Source organism: Globicephala melas, chromosome 6, assembly GCF_963455315.2.
Source record: "Globicephala melas chromosome 6, mGloMel1.2, whole genome shotgun sequence".
Classification (NCBI taxonomy): domain Eukaryota; kingdom Metazoa; phylum Chordata; class Mammalia; order Artiodactyla; family Delphinidae; genus Globicephala; species Globicephala melas.
In genome coordinates, this window is record NC_083319.1 from 105,117,992 (window position 1) to 105,143,320 (window position 25,329).

General features: G+C 47.4%; 1 protein-coding gene across 4 annotated transcripts; it reads left to right on the plus strand.

Annotated features, from left to right (window-relative positions):
• On the plus strand, nt 1-25,329 carry PNOC (prepronociceptin). 4 transcript variants are annotated; one of them, XM_060300050.1, is made up of 4 exons: nt 1-174; nt 10,604-10,753; nt 21,124-21,517; nt 24,917-25,329. In XM_060300050.1, the coding sequence occupies exons 2-4, from the start codon at nt 10,628-10,630 to the stop codon at nt 25,000-25,002; spliced, it is 606 nt and encodes a 201-aa protein (XP_060156033.1). In that variant the 5' UTR covers nt 1-174; nt 10,604-10,627; the 3' UTR covers nt 25,003-25,329. The 4 variants fall into 4 exon arrangements, with proteins under 4 accessions (XP_060156033.1, XP_069901744.1, XP_030735115.2 ...); XM_070045643.1 differs by lacking the exon at nt 1-174 and adding an exon at nt 405-443 and having other exon boundaries at nt 21,124-21,575; XM_030879255.2 differs by lacking the exon at nt 1-174 and adding an exon at nt 405-443.

Consider the following 25,329-nt stretch of genomic DNA (forward strand, 5'->3'; position numbering starts at 1 on the left):
CATTCCTCGGGCACAAAGGTTGCTCAAGGAGACTCCAGGACTGGGGTCTGCCTTGTCACTGTCACCGGGAGGCATTTTTTTCTTCCTGACTAGCCAGAGCTCCCCATCAGTCTTCGCAGCGCCTCTGGAAGCAAAGGGAAGGCAGCTGTGGGATCCAGGCTGAGCAGAGCCCAGGTAAAGCAGGCTTGGGAATGGACTGACGGGGAGGTTGGGATGTCACAGGTCTGAGCACAGAGCCAGGGGGGCGGGGAACAGCCAGGAAGGATGGTAGGTTCTGCTGCTCGCTTGATGAAGGGGGTCAGCGTGTGTCTGTGTCATCGAGGTGGGCAGGGAAGGGGAGGGCTGTGTGGGGCGCGGTGGTGGGGGGGGAGCGTATATATGCTGGTGTGGCTGAAACCGAGGAGACTCACATCCGAAGGAGCCTGGCTACTGACAGCTCCCAGGTAGGCGACTGCAAGCAAGCCCCAGCCCCAAGACACGCTGCTGAGAGCCTGGGGAAGTAGCCGGGCGGCAGGGCTTTCCCCCCAGCCCCTCTCCTTTGTCCAGTGTGGATGCTGCTGGCCTCCTGTGAGATTATCCCTTCGTTCGTCTTCTTTTCTGGGCTCGGATGGGGGAGTGGAGGGGAGGGCTGAGGCTTTTATCCTGAAGAGAGATGCCGAAGAAGAGCTGAACTTGGAGATGAGGAAAAGTTTTGATTCCCCAGCTGTGGCCCCTACTTTGTCACTGCTGTCTGTGGCGAAAAGGTGGTTATAGGTGTGAGGTTAGGGGAGCGGCAGGCACTTGGGGGTGGGAGTGAGGGCTTGCATTTCAAGGCAACCCTCCAGAAGCCCCCAGCCCTCCAAGCACCCTTGTGAGTGATTTCTGTCTGCGCCTGACTTCTTTTCATAGGGCGTGCAGGCTGTTTTCAGCATGTCACTCAACTTGATTCAGATTTGGGTTTTTAATCCTGAGGGAACCCTGCTCCCCTAGGCACCGAATACAAATCGCTAGTAATGATGCGGGGGAAATCAGACCCTGTCTTGTGCTCCGCCAGTTAAGTGGCTGACCGCGGTCGCTGTGTGTGAATTCCGCGTAGATTTCTGCAAGGTTGACCTTGGTCTCCAGACGCTGAATCCTGTGGAGGTCTCTTCTCTTTCTTTGCATCTTTCTTCCTCCTGCCCGTCTCTCCCACCTAAAGGTCTCTGCCGGGGTCCTGTGGAATACGATGTTCAGAAGTCATCCAAACTCTCTCCGGCTCAGCCTTTTTCCTCCTTCTCTCTTTGTGCGGCTCTCCCTTTGCGTCTGCCTTCCCCTCCCACCGCTACCCATCCCATCCTCCCCCATCTCATTCTGAACATGGGCAAGTTCTGGGGGAATTTCAAGTAAGGCAGGATGATTCGGGAAATGGACTATTTAAAGCAAGCAGCTTTGGACTTGAATACCCCGATCCTGGGTTTCAACATCTGTGTTTCGTTTCCTTGAGCAGCCCATAATTGTCCCAATTATAACCAATAACATTGGTTGGCAGACTAACAAAAGATGAGCTTTTCATGGCATTCGCCAGCAAGCCTAAACCGGAGTTTTCAACATAGAGGGGGGGAAAGTAAGTGCTTGGCTTCTTATCAAAACCTCCCAGGGAAACTGCTGCTCTCTCGCTTCCTGGGGGTAGCTACTGCAGACACACTCCTCTTTCTCATTTATAAAGTGTGGCAGGGAAAAAGTCTGCACGCTTCCACCGCTGCCGTGATACCGTTCACAAAAAGCATTCGTGTTCCTTTGGCCTTGCTGAGTCTTCTGCAGGGGAGGGTCCCTGGAAAGACTGCCCCCAACCACCATCTTGGTAAAAGGAGCAGCTGCCACCGTTCCCTGTGCTGCCCATCGAGGGCGCTGTGGTGCAGCCTGGGGTCATTCAGGGGGTGCAGTTTTGTTCTCCCAGGGGCGGCAGCCCTGGCTTTATCAGCTGAAGGCTGAGGGTACTGGGGGATTTAGAGGATGCCGATTTTGCATTGTCAACGAAGGGAATAATTGCAGGATTAGGCGCAAACGGGTGCTCTCTGGAGCCCAAGACAGGAGCTGTCACAAAGCTATTCTGTATTCAATCAGGTATTTATCATCTACACTCCACCAGGCAGGGTGGATCCAACAGAGGTGATAATAACAGCCCTTTACACTCATACAACGATTTACATCTTAGCGCTTTCACACCCACTAGCCCTGGCAACAGCCGTGAGAGATGGTATCATTATCTCCATGTTGCAGTTGAAGAAACTGAAGCTGAGAGGTTAAATAATTTGTTGAGGACGTGGCAGAGAGGGGACTGAGTCCAGCCTTGCAGGCTCCTTTGCTTCCCCCTCTTCGGGCCAGGGGTGCTTACAAACTAATGGGGTGGGCGCGGGGCAACACACACAGTGAAACAACTCGCGGATGATGAGAGGCTGGGTGTAATTAAGTCCTGAATTGCGTGGTCCAGACAGCAAGTGCTGGAGGAATTTGGGGGAAGGAGTCCTTGCTCAGAGATTCCAGGGATTCGAACCGGGCAGGGAAGGAGGTAGAATCTGGAAGAGCCAAGGGCTTTGGAGAGGGAGGTGGCAGCCGGGACAAGGGCACAAAAGGAGGTCAAGGAAATGAACCTTTATTGGAACCTACTATGTGCCAGGTAGCGAGCTAAACTTGTCTACATGCCTATTTCATGCTAACACACACACGCACAGTAGGGATGGGAGGTTTGGGGTGAGTGTTCTATGCTTTTATCCCCACGGTTCAGTTAGCCTCACGCCCCCCAGCCCCAGAGCTCCCATGAAGGAAATCTACCTGATGTGAATCTGGGTAGAACTACTCATCAGATATCCTAGGGAGGGGATGGGCCCCTCCCGGAGAACAGGAGTCACAGTGATGACAGCCTGTGGTGGCTCGAATGGCTGGGAGTTCATTAGGCAAACTGGATGTTCTAAACACTTCTATGTAAATACCTATAGGTCCTCCACCTGCTGCTTTCCTTCTCACCACACACTGGCCGTGAGATTTAGGGCACACCAGTTTGGGGGGCAAGCCGATTTTCTGGGCATCTCCCTAGGATAGCCAGTGATCACGTTCGGTCTTGATTTTCCGCGATCCTGTGATTGTTCAAATACTGGTTGCTGCCTCGGTGTTGCAGAAACACAGCATCGCCAGCTCTGAAGGGCCTGGCTCGGCATGTGACTTGTGGAACTGGCCCCCGAGGAGTCCTGGGTCTCAGTGAAAATGTCAGCGGATCACCAGCACACGCCCAGGGCTCTGCCTTGCAACCAGGGCTCAGAGCCAACCTCCCCTCAGCTCACACTTGTCCTGTGCTCCTCCCCCACCGAGTCCCCATTCATCCTTTCATTCATTCAGCCGAGAAACGTGCTTGGCTTACTGATAGGAGCCCGCAGTACCGAGCGCCAGGAAAACAGACCTGGCAGCCTGTCCTCAGAGCTGTGGCCAATGTCACTAGATGTTAACGGAGTCTAGGCCAAGGGGTCTCCAAAAGGGGCGTGGGTGCCCGACAGACCACTGGGCTTTGGGAAACTGAGGCTTAATTTTCTATGTGGTTATCTTATCTTTCTGAATTTGCACTTTAGGGGGTTTTATATTGTATGTAACTTTTCTGAGTAAATTGGGAAGGTGAGCTCAAGACGGTCTGATTGCTAGAAGTATAAAGTTAAAGAAGTTTGAAGATTATTGATCTAGATCCATTGCTATTTTGCTTATCTGTATTTTCTAATCTTTTTGAAAGGAACCTTAAGAGGCTTTACTGTAAAAGTAAATAAAAGCTTTGAAAAATCCATTTAAGTTATTTTGACAGTATATGTGGAACCGTGGGCCAGAATCAGGAAGATCCAAGTTAAGAGCGATGACACCTTTCCACTTTTGTGGCAGCCCTGATAGAAAATGTGTCCCTTGGGACTTCTCTGGCAGTCCAGTGGTTAGGACTCCACGACGGGGCCCCGGTTCAATCCCCAGCAGGGGGCGGGGGGAGGAGGGTGGGAGCAAAAATTAAAAAACATGAAATTTTTAAATAAAATAAAAACAAAGACTTAAAAAAAAAAAAAAGAAAGAAAATGTGGCCCTCTCCTGAGCCCCAGCTGGGCTACTGTACAAATATTTGGCCACTTATAATATCAAAAATATTGACCATCTAATCTATTGTAACTGCCTCTTTTTGGAGAAGGGGAAACTGAGCCCCAGAGAAAGAAAGGGCCTTGTTCAAGATCCCACAGGTGAGGGCAGAGCCAGGCCTCTGGCTTCCAAGCAGAGGGCTTTTGTTCATTCATTGCTCACCAGCTCCAGGCACACCCGGTCTGCGCAGGGCGGGGGCGTGCTTTGCCCTTCACCTCCTCTGCGCCCATCGTCTCCTTCCAGGTGGAAATTTAGAGCAGAAGAGGGACCTTTTTGGATGTAAGTGTATTCGTCAGAGGAGGAAAAGAAATAAAGGGGCCTCAGTCATAGCTGGTGAACAAGCAAAAGCTCAGCGTAGGAGTCACGTCTGCATTAAAGAAATGGGGCGTGTGGAAGACAAACCCCGGTACTGGTGGGCAATGAAACACTCCTCCAGGAACTGAGGAGAGGCAACAATAAAGAGGGTGTCATCAGAGAGGGGGAGCCCAGAGTTCAGGACAAAAGGAGCTCCTTACAATGAATTCATGTACACGAACACAGAAAACTGCCTAAATCTTTTTTTTTTTTTTTTTTTGGCCGTGGCATGTGGGATCTTCGTTCCCTGTCCAGGGATCGAAGAGTCCTAACCACTGGACCACCAGGGGATTCCCCTGCCGAGATCACTGAGAGGTCTGGTGAGAGCGTGAGCTTGCAAACCAGACGGGTTGGGTTCTCAGCTCTGCCACTTCAAGTTATTTCTCCTCTTCAAGCCTCAGTATCTTAACTGTAAAATGGGGACAACAGCATTTACCCCATAGGGTGGATGCTTATAAAGCAATCAGCACAGTGCCTGGCACAGAAGATGCTAAATATTATAATAATAATGTGATGACTATTAAATGCAAACAGAGACCATCCCAACGAGATTCCACCAGAATTTGCCAACCTTTCCAAAGCAGGACTAGTGTGTGGAACTTATGGTTTCCCAGAACACGTTTTAGAGTCAAAACACCTGAGTTTCTCTGGCTCTTGTATAAACTGGATGATCTTAGGCAAGTTGCTTAACCTCTATGAACCTATGTTCATCTCAAAAGGGGGGATAATATTAATCCCAGGTTATAGGATTGTATAAGAATATAAAACTCTTTTGTAACCTACAAGAACAATATTTATATATGTGGTTGATGAGAAGGATGGGAACAGATATACCTCTAGCAGAAAGGCATATCTGTCATCTTCTCTTCTCCACTAGAAGCACTAAAATTACAGGCTTTCTCATAGGTCATAAGACAAAACTCAATTAACTTTTAGCTTTCGCTAAATCTTCATATGTACTCCTCCAAACAGATAAGCAACTAATGACATTGCCCTTGGAAGCAAGATTACAAGCAAATAGATTAAGCTAAACACTGGTATGTTATCTTCATAAAGAGTGAGGCACGATTAATTTATGAGGTGTTATTACTGAAATAAAAGGTAATTAAACATTTCTTTACTCAATACAAGATGTCCAGACCCGTAGCATCCCCACATAGAACGGTTAGCTGAGTTTGGTTCACTAAGTGAATACAAGCCATGTAAAATTCAAACACACTTAGGGTAGTTTTATTTACTGATGGTCTCTAGTGTACAACTTTGAACAACAATAACAACAACAACTATTGTTACCCCCATCTTGCAAGTGAGAAGACTGAGGCCCTCAGAGGTGAAACAACTCGTCCAAAGTCACACAAAGTGCAAAGATCAAACATAACTCGGGAATTAACTAATCACTCACCTTCATTTTACTTCACGTTAACTGATACACAGGGCAACAAAGCACACAGATGTTGTCAAGTCTGCTCAAAAATGAAAAACTTCTATTGAGTTTTCAAGAAAGTTTAGTCTTAATCTAGAGCACAATTGTTCGAGGGTTGTGAGGAGTACCAAAAAGGACAAAGCGTTGTCCCCTTCATAAGGATTATTACATATATTTTGAGCCTTTATTTATATTCATCTCATTTAAGTATCAAAAACCATCTTTGAGTTGGACTGTGTGGTGATTCCCATTTTAAGGATTCTTTGAATTGCAGAGGACAATGAATAACGTTGAGTAATGACTGGTTTTTAATTACTAGGTGGAGTCACTAGTTAAAAGCGAGGGGTAGAAATCTCTGTCTTCCGGCTTCTTTTACAGGCTAAATGCCTACTGAAATTCATCAATCTTTCTGTTTCAGTGTGACTGGAACATTGTTACAAAAAAGAAATAAAAACTTTAGCCTTCAGCATGAACTACTCTTTAAACTCATGCTAATTCATAAACAAAGATAATAACCAGCCATGCCTCCCCAGCACTCAATTGCTTCCAAGTGTTTTTCATTAAATCTAAGTGAGAACACTTCCCACGATGCAATTTTAAGGGAATATTATTAATCACATGCCTTGATTAGCCTTGGGGAATGGAATAAGCAAATTGTCTGAATAAAAATGACTTTCTTCTTTCTGAAAAAAATACAATTTTAAATTTTAAAATTTTAAATAAATAGAAGTGCGGGGTAGGACGTGGAGGGGTAGGGAGGTCAGAGATGGGAAGAGAGGTAAGTGTACCATGGACCAGCAAGGAGGGCCAGGCTAATGCCAAGTAGATTTGATAAGGTTTTCCAAGTGCCAGACCAACAAAGGCCCACATTTTACATGCAGGAAACGTATCAAATGGAACACATGCTCAATGTCCCAGGAGTTCATCTTCTTTCCTCAACTCTTCCTAAAAACCCATTTACCCAGAATTTGAGATAACAGGAGCAGTCAATCCATCAAACATTTCCTGAATGTGCAAGTTGCCGCGGTTAATGAAGTTCATGAAAAACCTCAGCAGGAGAGCACTTCATTAACATCTGCCACAACTTATCAGCTCAGCCCGTGCAAACATGTGTTGCAATTTTGTATTAGGAAGCAAAGTCCCTTTTCTCCCCGCCTTTCCGTCTTCTGTGAAGTACAGACACTGCCATCATGTGGCCATAGAGAGCATAGCATGCTGGACAAATCCTACAAAACCGTCTCCCGCCTAGAATGAAATTGAGTAGAACAAGAAACGTAAAGGCAATCACCAAATTAAACAAAAGATCTAGCCAAGCGGTCCTCAGTTTAAGACCTTTGCTTATATGGTGGCTGTCTGGAACTCAAGATACGTGTTCTCTTCAAAAGAGCCTGTAAGTGGTGATGGGTTTCCCTGGGTTGCCTACCAACACGTTGCACCAGTGCAAACTTAGCACGTAGCTAACCATTCCAACCATGCCTCCCGGCCACTGGCAACAAGTCTTCTTCCAGAACGGGCATGGGGTTCCAGTTTAGGATGGCATCTTGCCTTGATCTGGAGCAAAACTCATTCCCACCCCTCCCCGCCAACCCCCGCCCCTCCCATGCCCCGCCGCCAAGCTGAACAGTTAGCTACTGGACACTTTGTCAGTGACACAGGTCCTGAAGTGGCTCCTGTGCCATGAGCATCCCGGGCCCCCGGGGGGCCGGTGCTCCCAGACACTCCCCAGTTCTCCATTTGTGAAGGAGAAGGGAGAGGGCTCCTGAGATACTCCACTGTCACTTATCAAACTTTCTTGAGCACCTCCTAAGTGCCTGGCCCTGTGCTGGGTGCTGGAAATTCAGAGAACCATAGAACAGAGATCTCTGCCCTTCAGGAACTCACAGCCAGTGGGAGATATAGACACACAAGTCCAAGCTTATCACGTAGAGTGCTAAGGGCCGCGCAAAAGACAATGATAGGATCACAGAGTGAAGGCTATGTCCTAGGCTCTTTCTCTGACAAGCTTTTACGTTGTACTTGTTCTGTGCCAGGTGCTATTTTAACTGCTGAAAAACATCAACCCATTAATCGTCCAATAAGATAGGTACTACTATCATCCCAGTTTTACAGATAAGAACCTGAGAGGGTGACTTGCAGACGTGGGATCTGAACCCACGTCTTTAGCGATCAGCAGATGAGAAAACGTGAATCCCAACAACCCCGTCTCGGAGGTCTGTTGTGCCTATTTGACAGGCCCCTGGGCCTCGCTTGCTTCCCTGTGTGATGTACTGCTTTGCGAAGCCACAGGAGCAGAGGAGACTCATCTAACCCAGACCAGGGCTTGGAGAGGGCTTCCCAGAGGGGATACTTCCTGAGGTGTGTATGAAGTATGTGCTGGAGGCGGGTATTCTGAGCAGAAGACACAGCAAGGGCCAAAGCGCCGTAGGCGTTAAGGACCCGCTAGAGCTGGGAATTATGCGTGATTCACTAGGAATGGAGGAGATTCAAGGGTGAGTGACAGGAGCTGAAGCCAGAGAGCTGGGCAGGAGCAGTGCTGATTCCCACTGGGGGTTACAGAATTATTTTAAGCATGAGTAACATCATCACATCTAGAGATGGCTTGGTCGGGGAGGCGGATCATTAGGCAGACTAATTAGAGGGCGAGATCACAGTAACCAAGGCAATAGATCTCAGCTAAGGCACTAGCCCTGGGGGTATAGGAGGAAAATGCATTTGAGATATATTCATCTGAATAGATGTTCAAGTTCCTTGTTCATTAACCCCAGACATCCCAATCTGTAGGGTAAAGGTCAGACCCTTTAGGATGGCCAACATGACCCTGTTTCATCTAGACAGACGGAGCCCCTTTCTCTCTTAGCAAGTGCTTCCCTTAGGGAGGGGGCCCCAGTGCAGCCGCCTGCTCACCACCCCCCCAGGCTGTGATCCCGATTCCAACATGCCTTTGAAAAGTTGGAGTCACTAGTTAAAAGCGAGGTAGTTCTGTGTCTCTCAGACGCCCTCTTCTCTGTCCTCTTGGCAGACTCTTCCTCATCATTCAAAAGCCATCTCAAATGTCACCTCATTGACTTAACCAACATTGATCGAGCATCTTTCATTCGACATCCTCTTGGTACGAAATGCTTGAATAATGCCCAAGAAGAGCTGGGGTGGTCTCCCAACATGGCCACTGGCACTGGCTACCCCTCCTTCTCCAATTCACTTGCTCCGTTTCACATGCATCTTCTACCATTGCTTCTCAAACTTTAGCATGTGTATGAATCCCCTGAGAATCTTACTAAAAAGATCCAGATTCCGTGGTGTTGGGGTAGGGCCTGAAATACTGCATTTCTTACAAGATCCCAGGGGACGCTGCTAACCTGCAGACTGCGTTTGAATAGCAAGGCTTTTACGTTTTCTCAGTACAGTCTGATGAAAAAGCAATAAAGGCAATGATTTTTGTTTTCCTTTGCTCAACTCTTATGAAGGTAAAATTTACGTACAGTGAAATTCACAGAATCTAAATGGACAATGCAGTGGGTTTTTGGCAGACGTATACACCCCTGTGACCTACACCTCAATCAAGAACATTCACATTTCCAGAAAGTTCCCTTGTTCCGCTTTCCATTTCATCCTCCAAATAAAGATGGTTCTACAGGGACCCAAAGCGATGGAGTCCAAGAAAATAGCTTTCTGATTCGGGAGACTCGATCACAGGAAAAATTTAAAGGGAAACAGGAAGAACTGTACATCTTTGAGACAATCCTACATAAAGAATATAAACAACTGATAACCATTAGAGCTATTACCTTAGAATAGTCCCTTTGTTCATTTTTTTTAAGATTTTTTTTTGATGTGGACCATTTTTAAAGTCTTTATTGAAATTGTAACAATATTGCTTCTGTTTTATGTTTTGGTTTTTTGGCTGTGAGGTATGTGGGATCTTAACTCCCCGACCAGGGATCAAACCCACATCCCCTGCATTGGAAGGCAAAGTCTTAACCACTGAACCACCAGGGAAGTCCCTCTTTGTTCATTTTTCAATAGATAACTCCAAAGCCTGGTTCTGCAAAGCCTCGTCCTGTGCTTTGCACGGATTAGCAAGGTGAACATATTAGCTCTGTGCTCAGGAAGCTGGCTCACGTCTAGCAGGGGAAACAGACAAGGAACCTAGCAGAACCGTCCTGGAAGAGTGAATTCTGGGCCTCGGGGCATTCCTGGCAGAGGCAGGGGAGTCTGGGGAGGATCGGTCACATGTAAATCTATTTTACACATCTCACTCATCACCGCACTTTGCAAAACGTCCCTTATGGGTCTAATCTTTGCAATAGCCCTGGGACAAGGTGGGTACCACTATTCCCCTTTTAGAGTTATGAAAACTGAGGCTGGGAGAGGTTGTCTTCAGGCCACACACTGGTAAGTTGCAAAGTGAGGCCTTTAGCTCCCTGGAAGGGTTCGTGCACGTGGAGGTCAGCTGAGTGGCAGGAATCGCAGGGGTGCTCCCCCCAGGAGCCCAGACACCAGCCCTGCATGAACATTATGCCTGGCAGACAGGCCTGGGCCACCTGTGCTCTCAACAGTCCACTCCCTCCTGGGAGGTGGAATCTCAGGCCCGGCTGCACTGTCCCCTCAGAAGAGTGTCTTTCCCGCATCCCCTATGTGAGGGTCTCCAGCCCCTACTGGCCCCCACAGAAGGGCTGTGCTAATTGCCACCCGCCCTCACTTGTGTTTTAGCATCCTGCTTCCAGCTCCTGCACCATGAAAATCCTGTTTTGTGACCTCCTGCTTCTCAGCCTCTTCTCCAGCGTGTCCAGCAGCTGTCAGAAGGACTGTATGGCCTGCAGAGAGAAGCTCCGCCCCGCTCTTAACAGCTTCGACCTTGAGGTAGGTCCAGGAGCAGGCCTGTCTTCCCCTCCCTCCCCCCAAGGTCACGTGACTCTCCTAGTGTCAGACGGTCTGTAGGAAACAGATGTGGACTTGAGCATCTTCTGAAAGCAAACCCTGTCATCTTTCCACTTTACCACGTTCATATAAAGACCCACCCATGCTGCCATTTTGTTCCCATCATTAAAATAATGCATACTGGGCTTTCCTGGTGGCGCAGTGGTTGAGAGTCCGCCTGCTGATGCAGGGGACGCGGGTTCGTGCCCCGGTCCCAGAGGATCCCACGTGCCGCGGAGCAGCTGGGCCCGTGAGCCATGGCCGCTGAGCCTGCGCGTCCGGAGCCTGTGCTCCGCAACAGGAGAGGCCACAACAGTGAGAGACCCGCGTACCGCAAAAAAATTAAAAAATAATGCATACTCATTCTAGAGAATTTGAAAAATTCCAAAAACTATAAAAAAAAAATTTAAATCACCTTTAATCCCACCAGAGAAAGAATCCTAGTTTTTTCACTTGCTATGTTACACAAGGATAATTTTCCCGTTATTAACATTATTTGAAGTTACTTCTTCCCATGAATACAGCATACTCTGCTTAACCAATCCCCTCCTGTTGAACATGTATGTTGCCCTTCAGTTTTGATATTATAGACAGTTCTACGATGAACACCTAAATGCTCTCTCGTATTTTAAATTTTGATTTGAGCACTAAATTTCTTTTTACTAAGTAAGCTGCTTTGTCAACTGCTTTCATTATAGTTTAGTTATTCCTCTCCTATTAAATCCAATATAACTCAATTACTTTTTCTTTGTAGTCAAGTAAACTCTTTTCAAAAGATGCCATGTTTGAAACTCCTCAACCTTTAAGAACAAACTTTCGCCTACTGTTCCTTAAGGCAAGCGTACAGATATAGGAATCAAGTACTCACGCTGGGATAACACCCTAACGTGAGCAGACACGGCCCCCGACGCACCCAAACACCAAGCTCCTCCTATGCCAGCTCAGTGGTTTCCAAGTCTGTTTTCTGAACAGTAATAACCACCGAATCATGAAGCGCATCCCCAGAGAACCCATTCAAAGTTCATCCATCCTCCTCATTCAGCCATCATGGGTTTCCTGAGCACCTACTATGTGCTGAGCACTGAACTAGGCCAAGGGCCCTGAGGTGAGCGGATGGATGGCTTTTGCAACTGGTGGGAGAGAAGAACCCCCAATCCCTCCATGAGCGTAATTACTGAGCCCCGGGGAAGCAAGAACAGGGGACCCCAACCTAGTCTAGAGGGGCAGAGGGGGCTTTTGGAGGAACTAAGTCTTTAAGGAAACCGAAAGAAGATCTGGAGTGAAGAGGCAGGGAGGAAGAGCCCCAGGTGCCCAGGTAATGGAGGGAGGCGTGGGGGAGGGGAGGGGGCACAGGTGCAAATGCCTTTCAGGGGACTGGAGCGGCAATTAAGGAACTGAGAAAAGCTGAGTTTGGCTAGAACACAGGAGGCCCACCTGCCTTTTCTGTGCAGCCCAGAGAGGCTTAACATTTCACCCAAAACAAAACCTTTCCCTTGGTCTTAGTAAACAGAGCAGACAACTAGTTTACACGTAAACCAGTGAAGGAGTTGATTAAGCAATAATCTCATAATCGCCACACTTTTAAGGCTCTGAGGTTGCAGCCTAGACAAGACTGAAAGTTGTGAACAATTCCTGAATCACGAGTTTTAACTGCAACCCTTTATCTCCCACTCAAAAAAGCATTAGCACTCGAACAGATATTTGTACACCCATGTTCATAACAGCATTACTCACAAGAGTCAAAAGGTAGAAATGACTCAACCGACCATCGAGAGATGAATGGATAAAGAAAAGATGGTCTATGCATACAGTTGAATATTATCCAGCTTTAAAAAGGAAGGGAATTGTGACACATGTTACGGCATGGATGAGCCCTGAAGATGTATGCTAAGTGAAATAAGCCAATCACAGAAGGACAAATGCTATATGATTCCACTTACCTTAGGTTCCTAGAGTAGTCTGATTCGCAGAAACAGAAAGTAGAATGGGGATTGCCAAGGGCTGGGGAAAGAGGAAAGGGGAGTTAGTGTTTAACCGGTACAAAGTTTCAGTTTGGGGAAAGGAAAAAGTTCTAGAGGTGGTTGGGGGAGGTGATGGTAGGACAACAATGTGAATATATCAATACTTAATACCACTGAGCTGTACACTTAAAAAGGGTTCAAACGCTAAATTTGATGATATGTGTATTTCACAATAGAAAAAAAAAAGTGTTAGGACCTCAACTGTAAGGATAACCCGAAGTCTGCTCTAATTTATTTTTTACAAAGTAAAGCATTCATGGATTTAGGTGATTTGCTTGTAATAAACATCGCACCTGACTGGGAAGCACTATGATTCTCCCACTCCCGGGACACCTTGACCTTGGGAGCCCTGTTCTGAGACAACAGAGGCCACCAGGGACAGATTCTCTCCAGCCTCTTTATTGCCATCTCAGGATCTGTCCTCCTGCCCTTCCTTCCTTCTTCCTTTGTACCACTGATTTTCCTGCTGGGAATTTCTCCTTTTTCCCCTCTCCCACTTGCTCTTTCCTTCCCTCCGTTGTCATGTTTTTGAAAGAGTATCTACACTTGTGACTTCGAGCCCCTTGCCTCTGCCTCACTCCTTAGCTGCTCTCGGAGGTCACCAGCAGCTCCTAACCACAGAACCCCCAGCAGATGTGCAGGCTTCCTCTCCTCGTCCCCTCTGGGTGAACCCGGCTCTCTTCCCCACTGTGACTCTTCCTTTTCTGCCTCCTGTTGCGGTCCTGCTCCTTTTCCTGCCCCATGAACATAATCGCCAAGATTCCCTGCTTCTTACCTCCTTCTGAGATGCCGCATCCACTTTCCAGGCCGTCTGCTCTCCCCAGACAGCAGGTAACGCCCAAAGGTACACCCCTCACCTCCTCTCTGCTGGGCTTCCATCACTTTCCGTAGTTTCTGGGAAATCCAGGCTTCCCTTCCCTTTCCACGGCTCCACAAACCTGACCTGCTATCTTGCTCATGGCTCTCCCTCCTCCCCCAGCCAATAAATCCTACCCATTCTTCAAAACCCTGATTAGGTTTCACCTCGTAGGAGAATCTTTGCTGATTCTCCACCTGGCCCCAATTGAGCCAGCCCCTAGCTCCTTTGCTCTCTGATGATTACTTGCATCGGCTAGTCTCTCACCACCAGGTATGAGCTTTCTTTGCTGATTATTCTGGGTATCCCCAGCATGTTGCAGTGTGTGGCACAGAGCAGTACTCAGTTAAGAGGTCCCACGGAAATTGTAAAATTGCAAGACCTTTAGTGTCCTAATAGGTGCAGGCACTGCACAGTTTTTACACTGGTGTCTTTCCAAGCCAGTAAAGAAATTGGAGCCTGTTTCCATTTCTTCATAGCATCTTCAATCTCTGGGGTCCAGACAACACTGTTAGAAAATGGCCAGTTCTAGCCTCACAGTGAGGGATAATCCCTACCAATGCCTGCTGACCCCCAGAGGACCTGGCTGCCTGACTGTTTGGTTTCTAGCTTGTATTCACTTTTAACCTATTTTTTTTTTAAGTTTTATGAGATGCCTAGAATTGAGGCAACCACATCTCATTTCCAAATCTTTCAGCCCTTGAGTATGTCCACTCTGTGAATGATGGGGGACTCAGACATTTAGGCAAGGGTCAGCTCCCCAATCCCTCCACAAAATGGTATAATCCTGAGCTATTCCCAGGACCCTCTGGACCCTTGGCTTCATCAAAAATTTCTTTATTTCTCATTCCAGGGCAATGGTCCACGTATGGTTGTCTTTTTGGTAGACTATCATTTTGGTCAGTAAAGATTTCACACACCCCCAAACCATTGCAATATCCTGGGCTTTCAGCTAAACTGTGAATGGTACTAACCCCATCGGCTTAAGAAGAAAAAAACTAGATTCACTGAGTTGTTTCAGAGACAAAGAAGAAGGTGACTCCCAAGAAAGGTCTGGGGAAATTTATTTAAATTCCCTAAAACTCTATTAAAAGCAGAAGAAACTACCTTCCGCTAGTAGTTTGTCTTCATTACATGAAAATTCTTAATCGTTGACTTGCAGTCGGAGTTCCTAATACGTTTTTCTTTTGTACTATTCCTCTGCTGGCCTGCTTGCGTTGGCCCTCAAATATTCTGGCAGACCTCCTAAAGCAAATAGATCTCAAATGTCCCTCTGTCAGAAGTGGTTGGATTCCTTAGTGGCAGAAACGTGACAAACTCAATGAGCTGCTTCTTTTCCTTCCAATGGGCTCGTGGGCCTGTTTCCCTAATCTTCGATCCCAGACATCCAAACGGCCTTTTGCTCAGTTTCCTCCCAAGCCCAGCTTTACAGATCATTTTGGCACCAGTCTGGGACTTTCCAGATGCTCCTCGGCACTGTGGCTTAATATAGCCATGTCATCAGTGTGGGCTGTGAAAATGTGTCCAGCTCACTTAACGGGCCATTAACCCATCTCTGGAAAGAAGCTGGTGGGTCCCTCAGACCAGAGAGTTTAGGCATTAAGCTCCTATGCCCATCTGGTGCTACAAATGCTGTCGCGAATTTGGATTCCTCATTTCTGCCCAAAACCTTCTCCTAAATCAAGAATTGAGACGAGTTTGTTAGCACCTAATTCATCTAATAGTACGTTGAGCCTCGGTGTGGGCTCTGCATGTGGTTTGATGGTAGAATTTCATTTTCTCTGATTGACACACAACCTAATTACCATCTGGGCTTAGAAACTCAGGGGCTCACAGGAGATCTGATAGCCTCTGGGCTTAACGGCTTCCACCTGTTTCTGTAAATGGAAGGAGCAGAACAATACAGCCAGCACTTTGAGGCTCCTATTCGGTGAGGATCCCACCGAGTGTGCTCCAACGGTCCGTTTCACCTCTACGCTTCTGAAACCGCACAACTCAGATTGGGACTTGAAACACTGGCGCTGGGACTGGAACCCATGGTCTTTTAATGGAGATCACACACCTGGTCTCAGGACTTAATGAAACTCAGATTCTTTATGTCTCATCTCAGAAAGAATTCAGTAAAAGACAAAGTGAAAGGTAGGAAGTGGATTTATTTAGAGAGATACACATTCCATAGACAGAATGCAGTCCCTCTCAAAAGGTGAGAACGGCCCTGGGAGAAACACACTCCACAAACAGTGTGGGCCACTTCAGAAGGAGAGAGGCCCCGGAATAGGGGGTGGTTAGTTTTTATGGGCTGGGTAATTTCACAGGCTCATGAACGGGAGGATTATTCCAACTATTTTGCAGAGGGGGAGGAGACGTCCAGGAATTGGACCACCGCCCACTTTTTGACCTTTTACGGTCAGCCCTGGAACTGTCATGGCACCTGTAGGTGTGTCATTTAGATGTTAATGTATTACAGTGAGTGTGTAATGAGGCTCAACGTTCCACGGGAAGTCGAATCTTCCACCGTCTTGGACCTAGTTGGTTCTAACCTGTTTATGTCATATCTTCTAGGGCTATATTATTCTTTGAGAGGTTATGCCCTGCTCCCTTCCCTCCTGTTTCACTTCTACTGGCTTTCCCAGTGCTACCCATGCTTTCCTGTTATCTCCTTGACTCTGTAACATACGGTTTCTCAGACTCATCACTGTAGATATATTAGGCTGGATAATTATTTGTTGGGGAGGAGGGGGTTGTCGTATGCATTGTAGGATGTTTGCTAGTGTCCCTGTGAAACAGAGCAGGACTCTGTGGGACCCTCCTGGGTACAAATCCTTTCTGTGTCCTTTTTTTGTAGGAAATAGGCTTCATCCAGCCTCCAGAACTTTCCCTGAGTTCCAAAGGGTAGGTTCAAACAGTTGTTAATCAGGGGCAAGGGAGGAGCAATCAAACAATAGTGCAGCCCTGGGGCAGGGTTCCTCCTCAAGGGATACGTATAACAATACCTTTGTGTTCTTCTGTGGGAACTAAGGCCCTCATCCTTAGGAGGATGGTGACTCCAGGCTGAGCACAAGATTCCTGGAGCACCTGTTACCTCACCACCAACACATCAGAACAAAGTCACACACCCTGCAGCCTTCACCCTAAATTTTGCCTATTAAAAACTTCTCCCCCAAAACCATCAGGGGGTTTGGGATTTTTGAACATGAGCCACCTGTTCTCCCTTGGCCCTGCAATAAACCCTTCTCTGTTCCAGACGCCAGTGTTTCGGTTCGTCTGGCATCACTGTGCGTCGGGCACACAACCTTGTGTTCAGTAACAGCTGGCCTCTGCTCACTGGATAGCAGTAGCCTCCCTGCTCCCACCCACTGTGTGACAACCAAATGTGTCTCCAGACATTGCCAAATGTCCCCTGGGGGGCAAAACTGCTCCCGATTGAGACCCACTGCTGTAGAGCAATAACCCGATAGGATGATGATCTAAAAGAACAAACTACAAATTGGTTCTACCCAGTTTTCTTCAAAGTGTTTCAGGAGCAGGTGTAGTACAGACCCAAGTGACTCTCTGAAGGAGCCCCCAACCACCATTTTCCCTGATGGTTTCTTCCTCCTCAGAGCCAGTTCCAAAGCAGGGTTTCTCAAAGTGTAATCCAGCCTCAGAATCGCCTGGGATGCTTGAAGATGCAAATTCCTGGAGCCCACCCTCAGTTTACTGCATCAGAATCTCCAGGGGTATAGATTAAGAATTTGCATTCTAACAAACCCCGGTAGGCGTTCATAAAGACCACTCAAGTCTGCAGCTCCCTTGTTCTAGAGTCCACCCTCCCCATCTATGGAATTTGCCCATCGTTCTTTCTTACCCAGTGAGTCTGTGGGTGTGAAAAACTGGTTTCTCTATGTATCTCACTGAGTTGTCAGCATCTCTGAGGAAATTCTAAATGGAAAAGACATGCTCGAAAAACTCTTGTGTATCAGTGGGGGCCAATCTCACCACCTCTGGCCGGCAGGTGGTCTGGGCAAAGGTGTTCCTTGGAAACCTTACCAGTGAAGGAGAGTGAGAGTAACACTCCCACTGGATACTGCCTCTTTCTTCTCTCTGGTCCAGCAGAAAATAAGCAATTTCCCCATCAGAACCTTACTTTTTGGTCTCATAGAATCCTTATTTTCCCATTAGTTTCCACCAATTGATATTGCAAGCACAGAGAAGTCGCTGACTAGGAGGTGTCCTGGGTTGGGACTTGAAACATTGGAGTTCTGTTCAGGTTATACTGTTATTTCACCATGTAGTTTTGGACCCATTACTGAACCTCATTATAACATGCGAACATGGACCACACTGGTCATTTCCAAACCTGGGCAAATCTCACAGTTACCTGAGCTTTGTAAAAAATAAGCTTTAAACCCTGGTTCTATTCCTCAGAGATTTAACTGGGTTATGAAATTCTGTGTTTTAAAAAGTTCTGCAGATGATTCAGATTCACACCCAGGTGTAGGACCCATTGGATCAGATGTTGCCCAAGGAGTCTATGCAATGCCTTGACGATGCACAAGAAGAGTTGAGGCATCTCCCAGTGTGACCATTGGGCGACCTCAGCTGCAGAACCCCTCTTCCTCCTCTTGTTTCTCTTCATTTCACATCCTCACTATGGACTCCACTTTGTACTCCAGCTATGAGATGCCTGGAATGCATACACGTTCTCCCTACAGCACAGCTAGCAGCCAAGTGAAGAGGTCCTAAGCCTGGAGTCCACGGATGCCTGTCCATGGCTAGGCTTTAGAAGATGTAATGAACCCCCTAAAATTATACGCAAATGTGACACGAATGTGCAGTTATACAGTGAAAGGGAGGGAATCCCTTATGGAGAATAATTAGATTCTCAAAAGAGCCCATGACCCCAAAAAAGGTGAAAAACCCTGGTCTAATGGGACAGACAAGACAAAGAGCTGCAACAGGGTGACAAGCACTACATCAGAAGCGTGTGCTAAATGCCAGAGGAGTTCGAGTCTGGTTGCAACTAGCTACAACTCCTGTTCTTCCAGTGACTCCCTTTCTCATCTTTTTTCTTTTCTTTTTTTTTTTTTTTTAAAGTTTTCCCTTTGTCACGCTTAGCTAAATATAAAGTGAATTCTTTATTAATACAGCTCAGGGTAACAAACCTCTACTTGAAACCCTCCTATTTACTGGATGGAGAAGACTCCTCCATGAGTAAGATGTGGTCCCTAACTTGTCATATTCTGTCTTGTAAGGTGTTACAATTACACTAAGCATTCAAATTTCCACAAGTGGAAAACAAAGTTCTGTGGGAGCACAGAAGCAGGAGAGAGCGATTCCAGCCGGGGAGCCAGAAGCAGGTGTCATTGAGGAGTAGCTCTGGAGCCTGGCTGGCCCCAAAGGATAGATGGAAGGAGGTTATTCCATCAGAAGGAACAGAGTGAGAACAGACATGTGGGGAAGGCGAGGGAGCTCGCTGTGTTTGAGGCACTAAGAGCAACCTCATATGCCTGAAGCAATGAGGGGTGTTGAGAGGAAGATTCAGAAATAAGACTGAGGGACTTCCCTGGTGGTCCAGTGGTTAGCACTCTGCGGCTACAAAGGAGGTTGGGAAACATATATGTGGCCTTCAGGAAGAAAACAAGTGTTCTCTCTCTTTTTTTAAAAAAAATATTTATTTGGTTGCACCTGGTCTTAGTTGCAGCAGGCAGGCTCCTTAGTTGTGGCAGGCAAACTCTTAGTTGCGGCATGCGAACTCTTAGTTGCGGCATGCATGTGGGATCTTAGTTCCCCGACCAGGGATCGAACTCATGCCCCCTGTATTGGGAGAGCAGAGTCTTAACCTCTGCGCCACCAGGGAAGTCCCAGAAGTGCTCTCTTAGTAAGGAAGAGGGGAGATGGGTACAGAATGGGCAGGTGGTAGCTTCTGCCCCAGAAGAGAAGGTGGGCTTTATTCTTAACAAATTGTACTTAATGTGTTGGTCAGACATTTTGATGGAGATAGAAGACACGGCAGGCGGACTCTCAACCACTGCGCCACCAGGGAAGCCCTGGGTGGATGTTTTTGCTCCCCAGGTAGGGCCGATGAGGCACACACACATCTTCTCATGTCCCACACCTGCCCAGGCAGAGCAGTAACTCTTGATGCCCTGGAAGCCAAGCAAAGACTCCGAGGTCTGACGAAGGGCTCTGCCGCTTCCTGCTGACCATGATGTCAAGGTCAGGTTGAAAGGCGGTTTCCATCTGGCTAAGGCCAGAAACACAGAGAGGAGCATTCAGGGTGAAGTCAAAACAGCAAATAGGAAAAAAAAAAAGTTGGAGGCAGAGGCTTCCAGGAGACCTAATCGGAGACCGGAACGTGGGAGGAAAGGGTCAAGGCCAGGACCAGTCAGGAGGGTGGGAGATGTCATGGTCAGGTTGGTAGTCTAGATGAGAAATGGAGATGCCTGGAGAGACAGAGAAGCAGCAGGAGTTCCTCGGGGGCTGGCGGGTCTACTGGATTGTGTCCGATGTTCCCCGAATGCCCAACCTGCCTACATCCCAAGGTCTTGGCCCCCATTTTCTTTTTTTTTAAATTTTTTTATTGAAGTATAGTTGCTTTACAATGTTGTGTTAATTTCTGCTGTACAGCAAAGTGACTCCGTTATACACATATATACATTCTTTTTCAATATTCTTTTCCATTATGGTTTATCCCAGGACATTGAATACAGTTCCCTGTGCTATGCAGTAGGACCTTGTTATCCATCCATTCTATACGTAACAGTTCGCATCTACTAACCTCGAACTCCCAATCCATCCCTCCCCCACTCTCCCTCCCCCTTGGCAACCACAAGTCTGTTTGACCCCCATTTTCTGTAACTGATGCACAGATAGCGATGACCAGTGTGTGTGAGGTGAAACATGAATCACACCAAGGTTGATCTTTACCTGGTGACCTTAAAATAGCCATGCAGATTTAACTACGTGACTACATACTACACACTCCATACTACATACTGAAGAAATCCCCCGTTTCTTAAACCGATCTGACCTCTCCTAAGCTTGATAAGAGAACAAAATAAAATTCTTCTTTATGGGTGACCTGATGCGCTGTGTTTGGCTCCAAAAACCCGACGAAGGCTATAACGCGGTGCAGGTTTGGTGCATTCATTCTGTTAACTTGCTGTGTCACCTGTGGTGAGTTAACCTCACCTCCCTGAGCCCCAGTTTTCTTTGTGAAATGACAGAGCCGGGCTAGTTTTCTGCTTCTTTCCAATTCTGAAATTCTACGCACTTAAATAACTGCATGTGAAACTGCTGCACGGTACTCGATAAATGGGTGCTTCAGGAGCACGTGCGTTGGCACCAAAGTAGACGACAGAAGGACTGGATCTCCTCGTGGGCTTGATCTCCTCATTGCCTTGGACCAATAGCTGTCCCTCGTCTCTCTCCCTCCTCCACCTCCATCTTTGCAGGTGTGCATCCTCGAGTGTGAAGGGAAGGTTTTCTCCGGCCCTCTCTGGACTCCGTGCACCAAGGTCATGGCGAGGGGCTCCTGGCAGCTCAGCCCTGCTGACCCAGACCACGTGGTAGCTGCTCTTGACCAGCCAAGAGCCTCTGAGATGCAGCATCTGAAGAGAATGCCCCGTGTCAGGAGCCTCTTCCAAGCTCAGAAAGGGACAGAGCCCGGCATGGAGGAGGTGGGGGGCACGGAGCAGAGGCAGCTGCAGAAGAGGTTCGGGGGTTTCACCGGAGCCCGGAAGTCGGCCCGGAAGTTGGCCAACCAGAAGCGGTTCAGTGAGTTTATGAGGCAGTACCTGGTCCTGAGCATGCAGTCCAGCCAGCGCCGGCGCACCCTGAACCAGCATGGTAATGCGTAGCCGGAAGGGGAGCCCCTCCCAGCTGTACCGTCCACTTCAACCCATGAGTGAGTGGGGCCCGAATGAGCTGGGGGCAAAACGAAACCTCCTCCACCCCTGCCTTAGCCATCCTCCCTGGCCTGGGGAAGCACGCTGGCCCCCAAACACATACGCACACCCTACACCACCTCCAGGGGTTCAGCTCCTGGGAGGCCTGGGAGGTAAACCCACCTCCCTACCTCCTGCCCACCTTCTCTCTGGGAGCAAAGATTTTCCTGGGAGTGCTCTCGACACTGACCACTGCCATTAAGAGACTGGTTACCATGGGGATAATAGTAGTGTATTGAGATAACTAATTCCTCTATAGCTCTCCAGGAGCTTAGTTTCTATGGGGACAGTTAAGTGGACCAATCCTCCTATCTGGTTGCCATAGAAACCATTCACTCACCTTTCCTCCGAGACTAAGAACGGAGAACTGGACCTACGCTTAGCCATTTGCAGAGAGTCTGATTTCTGTGGCTGTGATGTTGCTATTTCACCTTCAGAGATGGCTTAGCTGTCCCTTCCCTTACCCCCCTGTATCTCAAGGTGACTGGCTTCCATGGAAACCATTAAACTTTCCCAATCTCCCCCAGTCAAGGAGTTCTGGTTAGGACCAGTTCTTGTCAGGACACTTTTCTGCTTTTCTTTCTTCCACACATCACTCGTCCATCTGACCACTTGGCCAGAGACGGGCTGATTCTTTGCAGCCAATGGAACCTGAGCAAGGCTTTGAGAATCTGGCCCAAGTGACCTGAGTCGCTTTTGGAAGAGGGACTAAGGGATCATCATCTCTCCTCAGTTTTTGCCTCTTTCCAGGTGCCATTTTTGTTTTGTGTTTGTTTGTTTGCCCTTTTCCTCTCTCCCTTCTGGTATGTTCTTACCCCCATAGACACATTTATACATGTACCTATAATGCAGACGAGATGATAAACATCAGAGATGCTAATTTATTGCCCAGGCATTACAAACTCAGCTTTCCTCAGCCCATCAACTTATACGTAACTTTGAGTGGCACAGGGAACCAGCACAGTGGAATTGTCTGAAAATCTAAGAAAATCCCAGCCATCGAGCATATATGCCTTAACTCATGTGTGGGAAGATGGTTTATCTGCAGGATCTCATATCTTTCCTTAAAAAGTCTAGAGACTTCCCCTAACAGAAAGAACTAATCAGTTGGTCAAAAACTTTCCCCAGACATTGTTACCCAGGCGGGGGCTTTTCCCTGACTCGGAGGCATAAGAGGAAAAAATCTGCATGTGCTGTGTTATTTTGCTTCCCGTACGTCAAAGGTAGCCAGATGGTTAAAAATCTTCCTTCAAAGTATATGAATACACGTGTGAATCTTTGGCATCCACGCTTTAGCAGGGAGGCAGCCCACGTAGTGCTTTGCAGGTAGGCTGGCTTGTTTGCAAAACATCCATGGCCAAATATGGGTATGTGTATTAAGTTGTGAGCCGAAGGCCGCCGCGTTTATTTTAGCAGAATGACTAATCTCCGAAGGCCCTGAATTAACCTGCACTGTTTCTGAAGTCATATTCTTGGATCCTTTACAAGCATTCTATTTTTCCTAAGCCATTCCTGCACAGGACCTAACGGTAAATCTCTCAGAGCTAGCGTGGATTGAATTCTTTCAAATCTTAAAGATAGTCTCCTTTAAAGGGACCCTCAAGGAACACTGAAGACATGTCGGACTCTGAACTGCAACCATTATCTTTACCTAAAGACAGTTCAGACTCAGTCACATTAGCAAGAATCAATTTATTTAAAAAAACAAAACAAAAACTATTTGAGCCCCTCTTCAGGTAATTGGTTTTTCTAGTTATCTATTAAGCTTCCAACTGAGCGGCACTGAAACGTAACCGGTAACCAGCTTCTGTCTGTGGCTTTGCTCAAGATGTAAAGTTCTTGACGGAAACACTGCAGATATTAACCAGCTCATTTGGGTGTTATTGATTGCTCTCCTCCTGTGACCATCGCACTCATTCTTTTTTCCACACATTCATGGTTGCTGAGTTCCAGTGCAAATGTGCATTTAGGAGTCCCTTAAGCCTGTCTTTCTTCACCTATACATACTCCAACCAGCCCCACACATGCTTGAGATTTCTCCACGGCTGGGGGACTCCTGTTGCCAGGCTGTTCTGGACCCGAGACATCCAACACCAACCTAGATTTAGAAGGCTGGAGGAAATGGCGTCACCTAACACACGGGATAAAGAGCCCTTATTCAGGGACTTCTCTGGCTGTTCAGTGGTTAAGACTCTGCGCTTCCAACGCAGGGGGTTGTGAGTTCAATCCCTGGCCGGGGAACTGAGATTCCCACATGCCACACGGTGCGGCCAAAAAATTAAAAAAAAAAAAACACCAAAACCTTATTCAGAAAGTATAATTGTTACTGGGTCTAAGCCCGGCCACACGACAGGCCAATAGCTGAGAGATGAGTTGTTGGGACAAAGCATAATGACTTTATTCACGCAGCCAGCAGACCGAGAAAACGGTGAGACAAACCATCTTGCCTGAGTTAGAATTCAGGCTCCTTTTATACTAAAAGGGGAGGGAGTAAGGTCCAACATTTCCTGGTTCCCATCAGCCTCCAGTGGGGATGTGTTCATTTCTTCCTCCCTGCAGTCATTCACAGGTGGGCCTGGTCAGGATGTTTCCTGTGAGCTAAACCAAGGTATTTTAGCTTAATGCTCATTACCTGGGAAGCAGGATTCCCAGAGATGGGCCTTTATGTATAACTTAAGCTTATAGGCAACATCCCTTTAGTGATTAACATGTGATAGGATACAAAAGTTCTTCCCTATTACATAATGATGTCCTAGAAAGGAAGGACACTGGGGTGCAGGACCAGTTCTAGACAGACCTGTGAAAAGTGCACAACTGGTCGTGGTATATACCGTCCCTTTCCCTGGCCCTATACTTCCCTCCTCTCTTCTGCTGTCCCTGGCCTTGAACTTCTAGACAGTGGAAAGTAAGCAGATTCACTCCTGGTGAGAAATTGGTGAAGTTAACACTTGTATTATAAAAGAGAGCCATAAATGAGGGCTCTCTTTAGCCTGAAGAAATGAATTACCACACACAGATTCCAAACTCCAGGGATGAGAGAACTGCTTCTGGGCAGTTCTCCCCTTCTGACTTTCAAGCCCTAGCCCACAGACCTCCCTTCATTCTGTTGGTCCTTCCACTAGACCGGGGGGACAGGAAAGCAGGTATGTAGAGGGAGACAGGAAACCCTTCTTGTTGCTTTTGGGGCTAATTATGTGAATGATAGCTTTTCTTTGCCTCCTGTCTATTGCTTAGGGAAAACAGAACTGAAGGGTCAGAAAAACTGCCAGATTTGCCACTGTAATCATTTCTTTCTCCCCAGGTGTCCGGGTGATCCACAAATCAGCATGTCTCCAGCCCCAGACCTGCCGGCTGGGAATCAGGATTCCTTCCTCCCCAAGGCCCTGAGGCAGGCCTTGTCTCCAGGCCTCCACCCACAGGGCCCAGCCCCATCTGGCTGTCTTTCCCTTCCCCCCTCCTTCCTGCCCCTCCCCCCATGGCATGTTTCATGACAACCCTGTTACTACATCAGAGTGTATTTTTGTAATTCTTCCAGCTAACATTTAAACAGCCCCATCTTTCCTTCTCACCCACCTCTTCCCTCTTCTAGGGGTGGGTTCAAGGAACAGGAAATCAAGAGTGGGGTTTTGACTCGTCACTGCCATAACTTGTTTGTAAAAGAGCTGTTCTTTTTGACCTATTGTTTTAAACAGATATTTCTCCATTAAACTTATA